Source organism: Perognathus longimembris, chromosome 27 (assembly GCF_023159225.1).
Source record: "Perognathus longimembris pacificus isolate PPM17 chromosome 27, ASM2315922v1, whole genome shotgun sequence".
In the NCBI taxonomy this organism is placed as follows: Eukaryota; Metazoa; Chordata; class Mammalia; order Rodentia; family Heteromyidae; genus Perognathus; species Perognathus longimembris.
Genome location: NC_063187.1, coordinates 5,670,111 through 5,689,895, shown reverse-complemented (window position 1 = coordinate 5,689,895; position 19,785 = coordinate 5,670,111). Strand labels below are relative to the sequence as shown.

Genomic DNA, 19,785 nt, shown 5'->3' with positions numbered 1-19,785 from the left:
AGGGGCAGCTTCCAGGCCCTGAGTTCAAGCTCCAAGACTGCCGGAGGAAAAAAAGGTATTCCTGATTGGATGCCAACAACTTACTCCTGTAATAATAGATTTTAAGGTGGCTGAGATCTGAATATCATGGTTTGAAGATAGTCCAAACAGTAATACTTGAGAGATTTGCCTTCATCGCATCAGCAAAACAGCATGGTTGGGTACTGGTGGCTCTTGCCAGTAATTCAGCTATCCACTCAGAAGCTGACATCCTCAGATCCAAGATTACACTTTAGTTTAAAGCCCAACGTAGCACAAAATTCCGAGAGACTCCTATCTCAATTAACTATTACTAAGCTCAGGTGGAGCTGTGCCTCAGGTGGGAGAGTGCCAACTTGAGGAAAACTGCTCACTGACAGTGCCCAGACTTGAGTTCACGCCACAAAATCAGCACCAAAGTACAAAAAGAAAAATTTGTTTGTAAATGTTGATTCAGGTATTCTCAATCAACAGAAAACATATTGCATGTTTCTTACTGGTATGCTAACACTGTGAGAAAGTACCCCAGGACTAACTTTAAGGGGTTGAAAGGCCTATTTTGCTTCCTCCTGTGGAGGTTTCGTTCAATCATTTGTTAGCCTACTACTTAGGCATGTTTGGGGAAAGGAATCATTGTAAACACCTGTGTGAGAAAATGTTCACCTCATGGACACTGGAAAAGTATGCAGAATATACAATAGCCTTGAGGTTCACATAACCCCATAAAAGGGAGATCTGGGCTTTACCTAACAGCATTCCTTTAAATTCTTTCTGTTTGCCTTTAACCATTTCAAAGATTATATCGGGAGTGGAGCCAGCAGATATTCTCACTTTGATCTCTGGCTGTGTTTCTGCCACAAGGATATGCTAAGTACAAGGACATTTTTTTACTAGTATCTCTGACCCTACCTGGAATTGCTTTAATATGTCTACTGGGGTACATTCCTATGTTAATCAACCCCATCCTGTGTTTACTGCCATCAAATGTTGCAAACTTCAATGCCTCTTTGTGTTCTTGAATTTTGGCAACCCTTTGCTATTCCCTTGCTCCAAAACTGCATATAAGCTGGAAGTTAGGAATAATCCGGGCTTCAGTCCTGAGATACAATCTTAAGTTGCAGACCTCCCAACCCCATTTTTGCCTCTTGTCTTTTTTCTCTTGTCTTGTATTTTTCCTTCTCTTTTTCCTGTCCCCCCTCATTCAAGATTTCCTTTTCGCTGGTGACTGGCTCTGGCTAAATATGAATAGAAAACAAATATATACTGAAATTAATTCAAGGAATCTACATTGGGCTGGCACTAGTATTTACTTTTTCACCTGTAATGTCGGCTTTTAAATGTCTCACACTTCTCATTTCTATACTATGTAACTGTAACGCCTCTTTACATAACCCTTACAATAAAATAGTTTAGAAAAAAAAGAAACAAACAGAAGGGTCTCAAACTTCTCAACAGTTCAGTTGAACACAGATCAAAGACACAGCACATAATCATTCAGCCATCATGTGATGTGGAATCTCTAACACCATTCAATTAACACATTGGAATTAGATGCACACAAGTACTATGCATAATAATTCTCTAAAACAACGGAATTTTATGATTCTTGGGTAAAAGTCCGAATAGTTACAGAAAGATGTCCGATTTTCCTCAGCTTGCCACTCTGTCTGCAATGAGAGTTGTGGTCCTGGATTCCGAAAATCCCCACAGGAGGGAAAGGCTGCCTGTTGCTTTGATTGTACCCCTTGTCAGAGGATGAGATGGCTAATGGGACAGGTAAGTTCATGGCTTAGGGAGGAAGCGCTACTACCTTCAAATGTCTCCCAAATTCATGCAGGTCAGTGCAAAATGTTGCACAATAGGATGACAAAATGAAATTCTTCCATCCTGTACTTATTAATTTAATGGCAGCAATGGGTGAGACAGCTCCTTGCAGAAAACAACAATAACAATAACAAAAATCAAACCATGGGCTCTGAATAACATATACAATTGTTTTCTACTGTGTTGTGTGCATGTCCTACAGTATTCAATTTTACTTTGTCATACCATAGTTTATTCACCTTCTCAGTAGTGTAATTTTAATTTTTATTGTATTAAGGTCAAAATCTTTTCAAAGACAATATCTCCATCATCGCAAAATTATCTTGAGCATACACACAAAAAATGTTCATGCATAGTTATGTCAGCCAGTGCCCTAGTTTGGGTATGATGTTAAGAAGCAGATAGAAGTGCTGTCAATATCATGACCCTAGCTTCAGAAACGATATGAGTCTCTGTTGCCCACAAGTGAATAGGAGTAACAAGTACAAGTGCAAGGAAGGGCCACAGGGACCCTATTTATACTGCACTGAGACCTACGGGAAAGTTCAAGCTGTACTATCCACCCATTTTAATGTGGGGTTTAAGATGTATGACAAGACAGCAGGAAGAGATGCAGGAAATTATTTCTAGGATAATAGCAATGACAAGACATAGTGTGTGATAGCAACTGTAAGTAAAAAAAAAAAAAAAGAAGAAGAATCTGATCACCCTGAAAAAAAGAGAATGTGTGTTTGAGTTTAGAACATAATGAAGACATAAAAATAATACTGAATATGTGTGATGATCTATGGTAAAATTTCACTTATGGCAGGAAGGACTGACCTATCAGAAGTAACTCAATATAGGGACATTCGAATTTGCTATTAAATACTGAAAATAAAAATAAATAATTGTTATTTGACATCCTCACCAGACATTGAGCAGTGAGTGAAGTGTTCAAATCACCAGTATGCCAACACACAGAGTCTATTCATCTACCAAGGGGCAACTGGGTTTGTTCCAAATTCTAGCTTTGTCAAATTGTGCTGCTATGAACATTGTTGTGCTGGTAGCTTTAGTGTCTTCTTGTTTGCGGTCTTTTGGGTAGATGCCCAAAAGTGGGGCTGCTGGGTCATAGGGAAGCTCTATGTTTAGCCATCTGAGGAATCTCAATACTGCTTGCCAGAGTGGCTGAACCAGTTTACATTGCCAGCAACAATGTAGGAGGGTTCCCTTTTGGCCACATCCCCTCCAACATTTGTTATTGTTGTTTTCTTGATATAGGACATTCTTACTGGGGTGAGATGGAACCTCAATGTTGTTTTCATTTGCATTTCTTTTATGGCTAGAGATGTAGAGCACTTTTTCATATGTCTCTTGCCTATTATCATGTCCTCATCAGAGAAGTCTCTTTGTAAGTCTTTAGCCCACTTGATGAGGGGGCTATTGGTTTTTGGTGGTTTTGTTTTGGAGGAATGTAATTATTTTAGTTCTGCATATATTTTTTATATGAGGCCTTTGTCCGTTGTATGGCCAGTAAAGATCTTTCCCAAATCTGTGGGCTTTCTGTTTATCTTGTGAGCTATGTCCTTTTCCGTGCAGAAGCTCTGCAGTTTGTTGCAGTCCCATTTGTCCATCCTTTCTTTGATTTGTAGCATTTCTGGGTCTTTGTTAAGGAAATTCTGTCCTGTGTCAAGGACCCCAAGTGTTTCTTCTACTCGTTCCTTTAGTGTTTTCAGGGTATCTGTATTAGTTGCTAGGTCTTTGATCCATTTGGAATTGATTTTGGTGCAGGGTGATATATAAGGATTTAGATTTAGTTTGTTGCATGTGTTGAACCAGTTTTGCCAGCACCATTTGTTAAAGAGGCTGTCTTGCTTCCAGACTATTTTTTTAGCTCCTTTATCAAAGATGAACTAGGCGTAGTCCTGTGGGTTCTTTTCTGCCCAACCACAATTTTTATTCGTCCTTTTCAACATAATTTCCAGCAAGTTCTACAACTTCATTTCTTTACCCTTGATCCCTCCATGTCTGTTCCCCAACTTACACTCATAAAATCAATGAATGAATGAACAAGAACCAAGGGAAAGAAGACAAAAATAGCAACCAAAAAATCTCTAAAACTTTGTTTCCATTTACTTGAATTTATTTCATTAAATAGCATTTTATGTGATAAGATGCATACAACTATTGTGCCTTTGTGATCTTCTCCTAAGAATATCTTCCATTGGCCTCACTCTTTGTGAATGCCTACACACAAAGTCACAAAGTGCACAGAGCTCTTCCTTTAATTTCTTTTTTTTTTTTTTAGTGCCAATCTTTCAGCTTGAACTCAAGGACTGTTTACTGTCCATGAGCTTTTTTTTTCATTTGCCCATGTCTAGTACTCTACTACTTGGGCCACATATTCACTTCAGACTTCTGGGAGAATAACTTGAGAAAAGAGTCTCACAGACTATTCTGTCCATTTTGGCTTTGAACTGAAATCCTCAGATCTCATTCTCCTGAGCAGATAGCATAATAGGTGTGAGCCACTGGGAGGGTGCCAGTTTTAATCTGTCCCCTAGTAGTTGTTGTTCTTTATCAAAGTGCTACTAGATATGACAAATTTGCCACACTTTTTAATTTACTTCCAGTATAATATCACACTCTTCTTTGGCTAGGTGACAAAGAGGTGTCCAAGGTCTGCATTTTCAATACATCAGCTTTTATTTTCTTAAAATTTAAGTCTCATTTTCCTCAGCCACCACGATTGTATGAGTTTGAGCCTTTCCACGTTTGAGTAAATACAATAGTTCTATAATCAATGGGTAGAATATTTTTGTTTTATTTTTACTTCCTAAGAAATTAATGACTCAGAGAGGAAGAAGGAGTTTTATCTAGATTTTATTCATCTTTTGGGGGGAAGTTTCTGTTTAATTATTTCTACTTAAATCGCTTCTATGTTGATGAAGTGGAATAACTTATGGAAATGCAGAAATTTTGATGAAATTGTTTTGTGAATATTGGTCTAGTGGAGACTTGAGACAGTATCCCAAATCTCACGCGGACTTCTTGACCAACAGTCACACTTGCTGGTGTGCAATACCATCCCAGTACGGACACCTGGGCCTTAAGACATGCCCCCAACCTCACAGCGGAGGCACAAAGTTTGTGCCCACATCCACACACTGAAACCTGCTGAGGACCACACATACTGCCCCCACAGTAGATTCGCGAGAGGGCACTAGCATCTTCCAACAACTTGGGGCAGTACGCCCCCAAAAGAAACACTAGAACACACATGCACTTGCCCCCCAGAGGGCCATCCTGGGTCAGCGTGCTAGCCCTGCAGCAGCAGGATCTCCTGCCTAAACCCCCGCGGGAGTGCACAAGTGGGCAAGCTTCCCCCTCAGTAACTTGGCCCCTTCTGATATGCGCACTCTGCACAGGTAGGCAGGCCACCCCTCAACAGCAATACCTGCTCTGACAGGAACACTCTGCACAGGTAGGCGAGACGCCCCTCTGTGGTACCTCTCAATCTGAGAGGTGATCTCTCTTGACTCACAGCAACTAGTGGGAAAAGAATCAAAGAAGAGAAAAGTCTCCACACCATGCTGAATCAGCAACCCACAAACCCCCAACAGGGGCACACAAGGGTCAGCACAATACAGCAGCAGAGCACAGTCCTGCAGAGAAAGATACAGAACCTACCCACCCCCAAGTGTAGTGATGGTGACCGCCTCGGCATCAACCAAGGTGGTCATGATCAGGAATTGAGCAGTAAGGCTCAACAGCCAAACTCAATCCCACAGTCAGGACACAAACAAGTCCTCACGGACAGACCAGCAGGAATCAGCACAAAACCAAGTCAAGGTCGCCACCTAGAGGTACAGATCTCCAGATGTGTATAATCCAAAGAAATATTACAAATTTCATGAAAGGTCAAGCCAACTTGCCAGCTCCAAGAAGTAGTAAGACCGAGGAGGAGATGAAGAATAAAAAAATGAATGAGACTAAGATAGAATACATGATCAAAAGCCTCGGCCCAATTCAGAAAACAATGGAAGTCTTGAAGTACCTTCAGGAATCCAAGAATGTAATGGAGGAAAAAATGTATACAGTCTACTCCTCTGTTAAAGAAAACCTGAATATTCTGGGAAACGAAATGCAGGACAAAAATAGATTCAAAACACAAATAATTAAAAGAAGAAATCACCACAATGAGAGCTGATCTGTGAACCATACATAATCATTGCCATCGATGAACACCACACTCAAAGCCACATCACAAAGAATCTATCATATCGAATCCCGAACCTCTCCTTTGGATGACGATGCAGCTGATAAGGACCAGAAGATTACCACATTCCAAGAAACTGTCAAACTCCAGAGCTGACTAGTACAAGAGCTAGAGGACAAGAACAAGAGATATAATCTACAAATAATTGGAATAGATGAAGGAGAGGAGTACCAGAGCAAAGAGATACAACATTTTCAAAAGGGTTATTGCAGAAAACATTCCCAATCTCACAAGGGACTTCACCCAAATAAGAGAAGCCTACAGGATGCCTGGCAGACCAGACCCTAGGAAATCCTCACCTAGGCACATAATCATCAAGATCTCAGATCTCAAGAATAAAGAGAAAATTTTGAATGCAGCCAAAATGAAGAAAGAGCTGTATTACAATGGAAAAAAGATGAGAATCATGGAAGACCTCTCCACACAAACCTACAACACGCAAAGAGCCTGGAAGAACACAATCCAAGGCCTCCAGGACAACAATTGACAACCCAGAACGAGATATCTAGCAAAATTCGAATTTACCTTTGAGGGAAATACCAAATCTTTCCATAGCTAAGAGGACCTAAGAAATATGTCAATTAAAAAACCAGCCTTACAGTGGATTCTAAGAAGGGAACCCAACCCAACAGAAAATGCACAGGACGCCGAGACAGAAACAGATAGAAACTACAATAGCCAGGGCCAACAGGAAGAGCAGTTCAATAAAACAAGAAAAAGAGGGAGAGGAAAAACAGCCTAACAGGAAAATGAAAGGGCAAGAACACACGTATCCATGATCTATTTGAATATAAAGAGGAGCAGACTGACAGAGTGGATCTGTAAACAAAAAGTTGCTATCGGTGGTCTTCAAGAGACCCATCTTACTGCAAGGGACAATAACAGGCTCTGAATAAAAGGGTGGAACAAGAACTTCCAAGCAAACGCACCTACCAAAATGTTGGAGTGGCCATCCTGATTTCAGACAAGCTGCACTTCTCATTAAAATCGACGCAAAAAGACAAAGAAGGACACTACATTTGAATACAAGGAAAAATGCAGAATCAAGACATCACAGTGATAAATTTATACTCACCGAACAAAAGAGGCCCTAAATTTGTCAAACAAATTGTCACAGAACTACAGAAGAAGAGAGACCCAAACACAATCATAGTGGCAGACTTTAATACTCCACTCTCTCCAAGAGACAAATTCAACACACAGAGGATTAGCAAGGGAGCTGTAGACTTAAGTAATACCGTATCCCAAATGGATCTGATAGATCTGTACAGAGTCTTTCACCATACAGGGACCCAATACACATTCTTCTCAGCAGCCCATGGAACATACTCCAAAATAGATCACGTCATAGCCCACACAAAGAACCTCAGCAAATACAAGAGTGTTGATGTCATCCCATGTATTATATCTGACCACAGTGGAATCAAGGTCCCTCAGTAACAAAGGATACCACAGAGGCTCTACAAATACTTGGAGACTAAAGCCTTCACTGTTATCTAACACTTGGGTGACAAACCAAATTAAGGATGAAATTAACCAATTCATAAGCCAAAATGACAATGAAAATACATCACAAAGAAACCTATGGGATACAGCGAAAGCAGTGCTGAGAGGCAAGTTTTGGTTAAAGAAAAGCTAGGTGCAATGCCCATGCACATGTAATCATACAAAATAATAATTATTCAAATAAACTCCCGGAAATAGAAAAAAATGGGCGTACACATGGCTCACAGAAGTATAAAAAGATTTCAAAAAATTATACAGAGATATACTAAACATCTTTGGCAGAAAGAAAATGCAAAGCCAAATGACACTGAATTTTACCTCACTTCAGTGACAGTATCTATCATCAAGAAGACTAATAACAAACACTGCCAAGAATGAAGGAAAGAGCACTTACACACAAATCACAGGAATTTAATTTCATGGACACATGAGGGAAATCTGTATGTCTGTTCCACAAGACATATATTTGTGATAATATGCACAACTATTTCATTGTGAGGCTCAGGCTCATTGCATGCATATATGTGCATGTCTCAAGAAGACCTCTCTCTATATATGCTACCTAGAATCTATAAATTTAGTGATAAAATTCTGTATAATATATGAATAGACAGGTATAACAGACCACTATAAATCGCATTGGATATGATTTTTTATCTCCTTCATTTTTAAATTTCTTATACTGCCAAGTCCTTCCTGTATACTGTGATAAAGATTTTGTGATAGCCACTGCATGACAATGAACAAGTATACCATAATACACACCCAACACTGTAGGCATGCAGAGTGTGTTCACAGCCCCGACGCAGCTGTCTTCTCCAGGGTCAATAAAGCCTGCCTGGAATTTGGGTCTAATAGATTTTAACTAGCAGAAAACATAGGCTTGGTTTCAATATTGATTAAGCCTTATGCTAAAGAGGAATTTCATCCATCACTACATGTTTTCAAACAAGCATATCAGGGGAATAACTTCATCTATGTTATAAAGTCCTGTACACATGACCTGTTAGAAGATAAAAGTGCAGAATGGAAATGTGCAACTCAATTTATGCATGGACATTAACTTTTTGAAGTGAAATTGCAGGTTTTGGCGGCTTTGCTGCTTCCTTAAGCATTAAGTAACTGTGTGCAATTGTGGTGGGCTGTTCACATGGAATTCTTATTGAAACCTGACTGAATCCACCAGTAATAATTGATGGCTGGAATGGACATTGCCTGTGTGAACTGACCCTGTGGATACAATGTTGATAGTTCACTGACATTGATTGTTTTCTGGCCATTTCCATGAAGCCTCTGATGCAATCCAGTTGCTTCGTCCCAAATGACTTTCATGAAAAAAGTTTCTGGACACAGATGTGAAACCATATATATCAAAAATAACTTCATCCCTGGAGCCTCACTATCTGTGATCTGAGAGAAATCACAGCACCTGCGATGAAGAAGGAGAATGGCAAACACATTTTCCAAATAATATTTTTCTCCTGGATGCAAGGCCTCATATGCAGAGCCTCAGAGAAGGGTTTTCCACATTGTCCCTGGGGATTCACAAGAGGCTACAAGGAAAAACGGACAACAGTGTATCTCTTGGTTAATAAAAAGACACATTTGCACCTGTACAAAGATATATGACTATACATACTAGACACAGTGGGTCTTGCTTCCAGCCAGAATTTCAGCTAGGCAGATGCTTCAGGGATGGGCCCTTTGATTTTCCTACTCGTTTTTCTCCAGTTTCCCCTTCCTGTCAATTCTTTGGCAGGCACTAGCTGCTTTTCCACCATGAAGCAGCGAGCACACATGGATGGAGATGTGAGGATTGTTGGGTTTTTCCCTCTCTACACTTTGGGAACAGATCGCACTAACAGCGATGCTTCCAAGTATGAAGACAAGCCGTAAGTAACACCTCATCTTATTTCCATAAACTCTTTTGTTCTCAGGATTTTAAAACACTGAGGGAACTCTAGATGCACACTAGATGAATGCTCTCTGTTTCCTCTCCCCTGGCCGCCTATCCCTTTCATCAGCAGAACTGCAACCACAAATGTTATTAATTGCTTTTTGTAATAGTGTTGTCAACTTTTCACAAAACTTTACCAACATATCCTCTATATGTGTACGTTCAATTAGATTTTCTTCAAGCTCACTATTTTCTCATCCTAAGAATACATAACTAACATGATAGGCTTCCATTATGAAATTTCACATAAACAAATAATTCTTTTTAATCACTTCATCTTTCATTTGGATTTCCATGCTTCCTCTATTGTTTCCTTCCAAAAACAACATGTTTTTAATTTCATAATAATATATGTGCTTACACACACACTTTTATACTCACAGACATGTCAATTAGAAAGGTACTTTGCTCATTTTTACTCCCCTGTGTTTTTGCTTTCCAGTTTCTCACTCTAACTATATTAGGAAGCGAGTAGTTATCATTGCATTTTACAATGGTGGCCTTAGAACTGGCATTGCAATCTAAAGCTTGCTTACAATTCTCTCCTCATCCCCCGTGTTGGAGGCTCCTCTCTCCAAGATGAGGTGCTCAGAGTTGGATGCATCCCTTTTGTTTTGTTAGATAAGAGAAAATAAAATTCCCTGACCTCATATTTGAGATCTCTTGTCCTAGTTAATATCACAGGAAGCTGTTCAATATGTTGCGTCTGTGAGCAGAGCTTGATATGGAATCTTAAATGACAGTTTGTTTATGAAAAATGCTCTTCAAATGAGGATTTGTTAGTTGGCCTTGCACTGCCACAGGTGGAGGTGGTTACTCCAAGAAAACACAACAAAATACTTGGTGTCTCTGGTAATTATATGGAAGTCTAGGCATTCACACACTGAGGCCAAAAGCATATAGGCATAGGAGTGGTTGAAAATTCCTTAATAGCTATGTGCAGATGGTCATAGAAAATAATGCTTTGTGAAATAAACTGCAAGGAAAGCAGTCATTTTCAGTTGCCATTGTTACTGTTTTTTTATCCTTTATTCCTGTGTGTATTTGAGTGGATAATGCAGTGTACATAAAAAGTTGAAGAATGGTGAACAAGTACAATAGTGTTGCCCACTAGACAGTACATGGAAAATGAAATGTATATCTTGTGGGTAGGGAGAGAAGGAAAATACCAGGAGAAAACGACATAAGGGAAGACAAGGTTCAAAAAGGATTGTACTGTTTATTCATTACCTGAACTAAGTAACTGTATTCCCTCTTTATATCACCTCTACAATAATAATTAAAATTAAGTCACTAAATTAATAAAAATATATTTTCTGCTGGCAATAAAAGAACATTTGGTGTCTCACGAAAGCCTATTCTATCTTTCGTGTGCAAGAAGTTTTCACTGTGGTGCATAAAGTAGCAGGAAATAAATAATCTTTCATTCTTGGCATAATTAACTTTCTCAATCTCTTTCATAAGAAATTACTGCATATCCTTATCTATTCTTATATGCAAGCATTAGCCACTATATATACATTCCATTGCCATTATGGGTGTTGTTTTAACATATTCCTTGGCAAAAAAGCAAGGATTCAGTCCACCAAAACAATGTTTCAAATACTCTGAAATTACTATGCTAATTACACAGGCTTACCTTCAAGAACTATCAGTTTGTTTTGGCCTTGACTTTTGCTATGGAAGAGATCAACCAAACTCCTGCTCTTTTACACAACTTGACTCTGGGATTTGATATCTGTAATGTTGAAGATGGATTGCCAACAGTATTTAAAAATCCCTTCATTTGCTTTTTTGGGAGCTACATGGTCCCGAACTATTCGTGTATAAGTGGCAGCACGTTTATAGGAGCACTTACAGGACCATCAGGAGTAACATCTGCTCAGATAGGCACATTGCTGGACCTCTACAGGTTTCCACAGGTGAGGTTGGAGGAGTGTCTAAAGTCATGCCATTTCAGGTGTTTAGAAGAGAATGAGAAATAGTGACTGCATTAATGATTCTATCAAAGTTTGTGATATCAAAGAATTAGTATTCAAGAAAATGGGCTATCTATGCTCCCACCATTTGGGAAAGACTTAAAAATTTAAAGCAGAAAAAGGGACTATTTGTAGTTTTAAAAATTATCAATATTTTTTTTAGTTCAGGAAATGGAAAATGACTTTAAAGTGTAATGTTATGCCTCGCTGGGTGTTGATGTCTCACAACTCTAAATCTAGCTACTTGGGGAACATATCTCTAATTACGCTGCAAAAATAAGGAACTAACATGTGGTTCAAGTCTTGAGGAAAAATCCAAGAAAGTGCATCGAGCTCTGACAGTAAATAAAGATATACAATCACATACAAACAGACACAGACACACACACAAACGCACACACAGGCACACACCCCTTCCCAACAGTAAGTGAAAGATATTATGTTGAAAGAAGTAAGCCAGGCTCTGGAAGACAAAACAGACAATTGTTTTCTTATATATAAATATTAAAACTAACATATGAATATGAAATATGATATAAGAAGAGAACACATATCAGGTATATATATGTATATATATATATATGATTAACCTATAAACAGGTTAAACATAAGTGAGGAATTCCATGCTACACTCTGTCTAATCAAATAACAAAAAATATACAAATGAACACCACACATATATAGCATATATTACTGAAGGGTGCATGTGTTAAAGAGATGTGCAAAGGACCAAATGAATAGGAAATACATGGGTTGCAAAATACAAAATACTATACAAGTTACATATGGGAAAATGGATCTAGGAATATTTAGCTGGGATTGTAATAAAAAGGAGGATTTATTGGAAGTAGTGACAAAGACAAAGAGACCATTTAATAACAAATTGACATGTTGCACACATATTAAAATTTTTAATGTTATTTCAAAAAGTAAAAGAAAATCCTGCCACCTAGTTTGACAGGTTATTTAATATATATCATGGGTGAGATTGTGATGGATAGAAATCTTCTCATTCATGGAGCATCCAATTTTCATGCCTTTTAGCTCACCATTGGACCTTTTGATCAGGCCCTGAATGACCACAGGAAGTTCCCTGGTCTCTATCAGATGGAATCAAAGGACACATCCATATCCACTGCTATGGTCTCCCTACTGCTTTACTTCAGATGGAACTGGGTGGGACTGTTAACCTTTCTAGATGAGAATGGCTTGTGGATACTTCATCTACTGAAAGAAGAGATGGACAAGAACAAAGTTTGTGTAGCCTTTGAGGTTGCACTCCCAAACTATGGCCTATCATTTGAAATCATGGAACGGTATAACCAGATTAACAAATCTTCAGCAAATATCCTCATCATATACGGTGATAAGGAATACGCACTAGAATTCATGGAGTTAATTGAGAAGTATTTAATAAAAGGTAAAGTTTTTATCCTGAGCTCACAGTGGGAGTTACCCATGAAGAGGAGATATTTCATGCGAGGTTCATTCCATGTCCCTCTCGCTTTTGCACACCATCACCCAGATGTTTCTGGATTCACAGATTTTGTCAAGGCAGTGAGCCCTTCCAAATACCCTGAAGACTTTTTCCTTGCTCGGCTGTGGTTTCTCTCTTTTAATTGCTCAGATTCTGAGTCCGACTGTGTGACATGGGAGAACTGTCCTCATGAGGCCTCCTTGGATTGGTTGCCTGGGCACACTTTTGACATGACTATGTCTGGAGACAGTTACAATATATACAATGCTGTGTATGCTGTGGCCCAGGCTCTCCATGACATGCTGCTACATCAAACAGAAGTACAGACAATAGAATCCAGGAAACAGACAGGGCCTTCTCCTGCACAGGTAAGGCCTTCTATTTCGAATGGCACGCACAATAAGCACAGTCAAATCCTTGAGGACTTTCTTACCACATGAAATTAAATATTTTAGTTATGTTCTCCAAACTAAAGAAATTAAATTTCTATAAATTTCTGTGAGGTTTTCTACACATGTGCTCATATGCTCTTATGGAAAACAAGCCAGTAGCAAGAAACAAATCAATTCCATGCTTCTATACTTTATTCTAGTATCTAGTAACCTCGACATACACATAGGTAATGGTGTGAAAGGAGTATAATCACCTTTTACCTATGAGATTCTAAGGATGACCTGCTGAGCATAAGTATCACTATTTTTCATAAGTAATCTAGATTCATTCTCCTTTAGGTATTAAAACCTGAACAAGCTCAAGCTATATCTATTGACACCCATAGAATTAGTTGTGGAACTCTAGCCACCTGAGAATTGCTGCATTTATGCATATTTAAATGAAATAGGTTTCTCTTGAAAAGAAGCCTTCTAGCACTTTGCTGTGTGACCAGCTTTCAGGAAAATTATTCTTTTTTTTTTTGGCCAGTCCTGGGCCTTGAACTCAGGGCCTGAGCACTGTCCCTGGCCTCCTTTTGCTCAAGGCTAGCACTCTGCCACTTGAGCCACAGCACCACTTCTGGCCATTTTCTGTATATGTGGTGCTGGGGAATCGAACCCAGGGCCTCATGTATATAAGGCAGGCACTCTTGCCACTAGGCCATATCCCCAGCCCCATGGAAAATTATTCTTATTCCTCCAAAGACTTTCTGCTGGAGTGCTTTATCAGGTGTCTGTGCTTTTCTTGAATTCTGAATCAGTGATTAAAGACACTCAGGAGCTTTTCTAATTCTTTTCATTTTGCTTTTTTTTTTTAATTACATGAAAGTCTTTATTGCAAGATCAAGCATGGGCTCGCGCTTGACACAGATGCAGCAGATCTGAATCTAGAGTCCCAACCCTCTCAGGAGCTTTTCTTAATTTAGCTTTTCTGACTAACCACTGGGATATACTTCAAGATAAGGTGATGTGTCTCTTGTAGCTGCAGCCTTTTCTGAAGAACACCCAATTTCAGAATGCTGCTGGAGATCAGGTGATTTTAGATGACAAAAGAAAAATGGAGGCAGAGTATGACATTGTGAACATTTGGAATTTTCCACAAGGTCTTGATCTTAAGGTGAAAATAGGAAAGTTTTCTCCATTTGCTCTACATGATCATCAACTATCTTTATCTGAAGATTTGGTAGAGTGGGCCATAGGAACTACAGGGGTGAGTTGTTATTTATTTATAATGGTTTTAAAAGCATATAAGTAAGTCAAATGTATACCTGATTGAATGCCAGCACTGACTCCTTTAATAGTAGCTATTCAGTTCTGAATATCATGGTTTGAATTCAGGCCCAACAGGAATACCTGTGACACTCTTATCTTCATTAAACCACCACAAAAGAGGTCCTGTTCCTGTCTGATGATTCTAATGCTCTCTACCTGAAAGGCTGACAACCTCATATCTCAGATTGTACCTCATTTTAGAGCCCCACCAGGCAAAAAAAAAATCTGTAAGAATCTATGTCACTAAAACACCTAAAAACTAAGCTAGAGCTTAGATCAAGTGGCAGATCATTTATCTTGAAAATAAAAATAGCTCAAGGACATTGCTTTGACACTGAGTTCAAGCTCCAGGATCAGCACCTTGCAAGAAAAATTCAGTGTGTTTCTAAATGTGAATTTTGAATATTGTCATAAAATACAAATTGCATTTTTCTTAGTAGGGTTCTAACACCAATGAAGAACCAAAGAATGCTGGTGGTTACATTTAATGTTTACTTGAGCTGCCACTTAGATCTCTTTCATGAGAGGAATAATTGATTGAGGTAGCACATAAAGCTTGTGTGGTGACAGGATGTGGAATCCATAGCAGCCTTCAATTCACTGACTGGATTTACGTGTATTGATATACTATTTTAAGGAATCAAAGTATTCTAAATATGGAAACTTTGGGAATGTTCAGAAAAGCCTAAACAGTTTCTGACACATATCTTATGTTCCTCAGCCTGTTCATTCTGTCTGTAGTGAGAGTTGTGGTCCTGGATTCAGGAAATCCCTTCAGGAGGGAAAGCCTGCCTGTTGCTTTGATTGTACCCCTTGCTCAGAGAATGAGATGGCTAATGGGACAGGTAAGTTCACAGCAGAGGGAGAAATATAGGTTCTCTCCTAGTGCCCCACAAACCATGAAAAGGACTACCAATGTTATGTATTGGAATTGCAGTCAAAGTCTTCCTTCATTCATTTAGTAGTTTAATTACAACAAGGGATGTCAAGGGCCCTGAATTGTGTATAGGATTAACTTTTCTTAGTGAAATACATGTATGTTTATTTAAATACTCAGTAATGTTAACGTATTTTCTATCATATGAAATAAAAAATCCTTTTAAGGATGAGGCCTCTAGGTTTTGCAAACATTTTTTACATTATAAAGAAAACACAGATCTTTATTTCTTAGCTGTCTAGAACTGTGATTAAAGCAGAGAAAATGCTCTCATTTTGTTCAACTCTTGTGCATGGCCTGACTGTAAAGTTTCAAAGAATGATTGTATTCTCTCTTCTCTAGTGTTTCACGGGTGAGTAGGAGAAGCAAATAACACAATTACAAGGAAGGACCACAGTGCTCCTATCTATATGACACAGAGACTGAAAAAATGCAACATCTTTCAGTCTTCCTTTTAAATACGGACATTGAGTTGTGTACAAAAAAGGCTGAAAAATATTATGGAAGAATGAAGAGATGTCTAAATTATTGTTAGAACATTAGGAATGGAAAAGAAGAAAATGAATGATTTTAATTGTTAATTAATAGTTTCGACTAGAATTTGGAGCCAAGTATAGGAACATGATGAAATTATAATAATAACACTAAACATGTCTAGTAATAATTGCTCATATGCCGTTGATGATAGAAATTATCAATATGTCAGAATTTTTTCTAGGTAGGGATTTCATAATTTCATTTTAAGCACTGGATAGGAACTAATGGTTATTTGTCTTCCACACCAGAAATGGAGCAGTGTGTGAGGTGCCCAGATCACCAGTATGCCAACACAGAGAGAAACCAGTGCCTCCTAAGAGCTGCAAACTTCCTGCATTATGGGGAGCCCTTGGGGATGGCCTTGGCCTGCATGGCTCTTGGTTTATCTACACTCACAGCAGCTGTTCTTGGGGTCTTTGTGAAACATCACAACACCCCCATTGTCAAAGCGAATAACCAGGCTCTCAGCTATATCCTGCTCCTCTCCCTCATCTTCTGTTTCCTCTGTTCCTTGCTCTTTATTGGCCGTCCCAACACAGTCACCTGCATTCTACAGCAAACCACATTTGGAGTTGCATTCACTGTCGCTGTTTCTGCTGTTTTGGCCAAAACTGTAACTGTGGTTCTGGCCTTCAAGGTCACTTCTCCAGGGAGAAGGATGAGGTGGCTGCTGGTGTCAGGGGCTCCTAACTTCATCATTCCCATCTGCACCCTGATCCAGGTGACTCTCTGTGGAATCTGGCTGGGAACCACTCCTCCCTTCATTGACACAGACACGCACTCTGACCATGGACACATTATCTTCCTGTGTAACAAGGGCTCCCTCACTGCCTTCTACTGTGTCTTGGGATACCTGGGCTCCCTGGCCCTGGCCAGCTTCACTGTGGCTTTCCTGGCCAGGAACCTGCCTGACACCTTCAATGAAGCCAAGTTCCTGACCTTCAGCATGCTGGTGTTCTGCAGTGTGTGGCTCACCTTCCTGCCTGTCTACCACAGTGCCAAGGGCAAGGTCATGGTGGCTGTGGAGGTCTTCTCCATCTTGGCCTCCAGTGCAGGGCTCCTGGGCTGCATCTTTGTCCCCAAGTGCTACATCATCTTGATACGGCCTGATATAAATTGTGTGTGTGGCTTTAGGGACAGAAAATACCCTGGGCATATTAAGCCCTCCTAAGAAGAAACATACATATTTGTTCGAGCGTGTTTCCTTTGCCATTAGATATTAGTTTACATAGTTGGAATCATTTCAACAAATAAGCAACTATTACTCAGTTTTCTAGTAATGACCCAGTCAGAAGTTGTAGCTAGAGTCAGGTCAATTGGTATTTCATTTCATATATTTTGGGTTCCTCCTAGTTACTATGCACTTAGTTCCATTCTCCTGATGGTTCAGAGATATTTGAAGAAAAACAAAGTATATCACACCTTGGCACATTATCACTCCTCAAATCCTTGCTGATCAGGTGGCCGACTGTGATTTGAGGACCACAATTCAAAGCCAGCCCCAGCAGGAAAAGTCTCTGAGACTCAATGATCAATAATCCCCCACCAAAAACCTGGAAGTGGAGCTGTGTCTCAAGTGGTAGAACCTTAGCCTTAAGCATAGTTTCTTAATAATAATGCACAGGCCTTGTGTTCCAGCCCCAAGACAGGCACACACACTCACTCACACACACACACACACACACACACACACACATACACACACACACAGAATACCAGGACTTGTGATGTCTCGGAGAGGAAGGAGGTCAAGGGGGATCAGGGTATATGAATGGACAGAGGGAGGGTGGGCAAATGAATTCTCAATATTCGATGCCTACATGTGTAAATGAAACTAGCACACATGAGAGTGTGGGTTGGGAGAGCTGTGGGAGAACGATCAAAGTGGTGACAAGGATCAAGATGCCTTGCACTCTCGCGGTGACATGGTAAATTGCAGCCTCTCTGTAGGTGTGTGTATGTGTATGTGTGTGTGTGTGTTTGTGTGTTCCAGTTCTGAAGCTGGCATTTTGGGCCTGAGTAATGTCCCTGAGCTTCTCTTGTTCAATCCTAGTTCTCTACCACTTGAGAAAAAGCAACACTTCCCGCTTTTTCTGAGTAGAACGTTTCTTCCTCGGCTGGCTTTAAACTTGATCTTCGATGTTTGCTTCCTTAATAGGGAGCACAAACTGTGAGCGTGCTAGCCTTGAGCTGCAAAGCTGAAGGGCAGCACTAAGGCCCTGAATCTAAGTCCAGTGATTGGCCAAGACAAATGCCAAAGGTGCATTTATGCCAGCATGGACAAGTCACTCCTGGGACAAAAGTTGTAGAGCATCCAGAGGCCATAAGGCACTGCTTGGATGGAAGAGATGGTGTCAGATCCTAGAGTTACTCGTGTTTGGCCTTTCAAAAGTTAATCAGAGGGGCTGGGGATATGGCCTAGTGGCAAGAGTGCTTGCTCGTATACATGAGGACCTGGGTTCAATTCCACAGCACCACATATATAGAAAACGGCCAAAGGGGCCCTGTGGCTCAAGTGGCAGAGTGCTAGCATTGAGCAAAGAGAAGCCAGGGACAGTGCTCAGGCCCTGAGTCCAAGCCCCAGGACTGGCCAAAAAAAAAAAAAAGTTAATCAGAGCTGGGAGGTCCTAGAAGAATAGTTCATAAGCATACCATATATTTCCCATGTCTATCTACTTTGTAATTGGACCAGAACTTCCATTCATCTGTGGTAGTGGGTAGTCAAGCTACGTTTGGTAATGGGGGATAGTTTAAAATCCCAAACCCTTGCATCTCCTCAAAGCGTTGACTGGCAGTGAGAATTTTATGCTGATACAATTGTTCAGGAAAGACTGTTCATGGATCTGAGATCTTGTCCTTTTTGAGATCTAAGGCATGCAAAGATTGTTTAAGCATTGTTACATTGTCAGTTTCCCCATCCAGAGAGGATAATGCTTTTACAATCCATAGTGCTAAAAGCACACCATATTATATCCCAAAAAGAAGTCTGTGCAATTGTTAAAAGGTTAGCTATTTACTCCAGTTTGGATTAAAGTTCCTAGTAACATCTAGTCCTCACAACCCCTTGGTAAAGTAGGCTAAGGATCTTTAGGTTCCTGGCTACATAAGGTCAACGCCCCTGAGTCAGCCTGAAGAAGTTACTGAAGATGGATGATCTCTGCCCATCAGCTTCCCCTTCAAGATCAAGGAACCAGAGTCATTAAAAATTAATAATAATCCTAGCCTTATGAGAAATATTTGATTACTGAAAGTTATTGCCCTGGAAAAATTATGGCCAAAGGCCATTGCCTAAAGCTCTCTTGAAATTCAGTGATGTGCCAGCCTACACTAGGAGATTTCACCAAAGTCAGGCTTTAGATTAACTGAGGTTAAGCTTCTCTAACCAGTCTATGGAGAAAGTTGCAGGTAACCCAGCAGTAGCTGTGACATTCTACTGGAGCCACTGGGAGCCACTGCTGCCGGACACCACCATGGCCCCTGCCCATTCCATTGGAGTGAGGATCAAGGACAGCCTGACAGTCATCTGGAAGGATCTACATCTTCACCCTGAGCAGCCCTACTATGGTACAAACAGATGGGACTCTAT

The 19,785-nt window shown here is 40.0% G+C and overlaps 1 protein-coding gene across 1 annotated transcript; it reads left to right on the top strand.

The window, feature by feature from the left end:
• Positions 1–1,778: 1,778 nt before the first annotated feature.
• Positions 1,779–17,370, top strand: LOC125342778 (vomeronasal type-2 receptor 116-like). The gene is made up of 7 exons (XM_048335089.1): positions 1,779–1,794; positions 9,462–9,501; positions 11,200–11,488; positions 12,590–13,390; positions 14,436–14,663; positions 15,447–15,570; positions 16,448–17,370. The coding sequence occupies exons 1-7, from the start codon at positions 1,779–1,781 to the stop codon at positions 17,368–17,370; spliced, it is 2,421 nt and encodes an 806-aa protein (XP_048191046.1).
• The last annotated feature ends 2,415 nt before the right edge of the window (positions 17,371–19,785 follow it).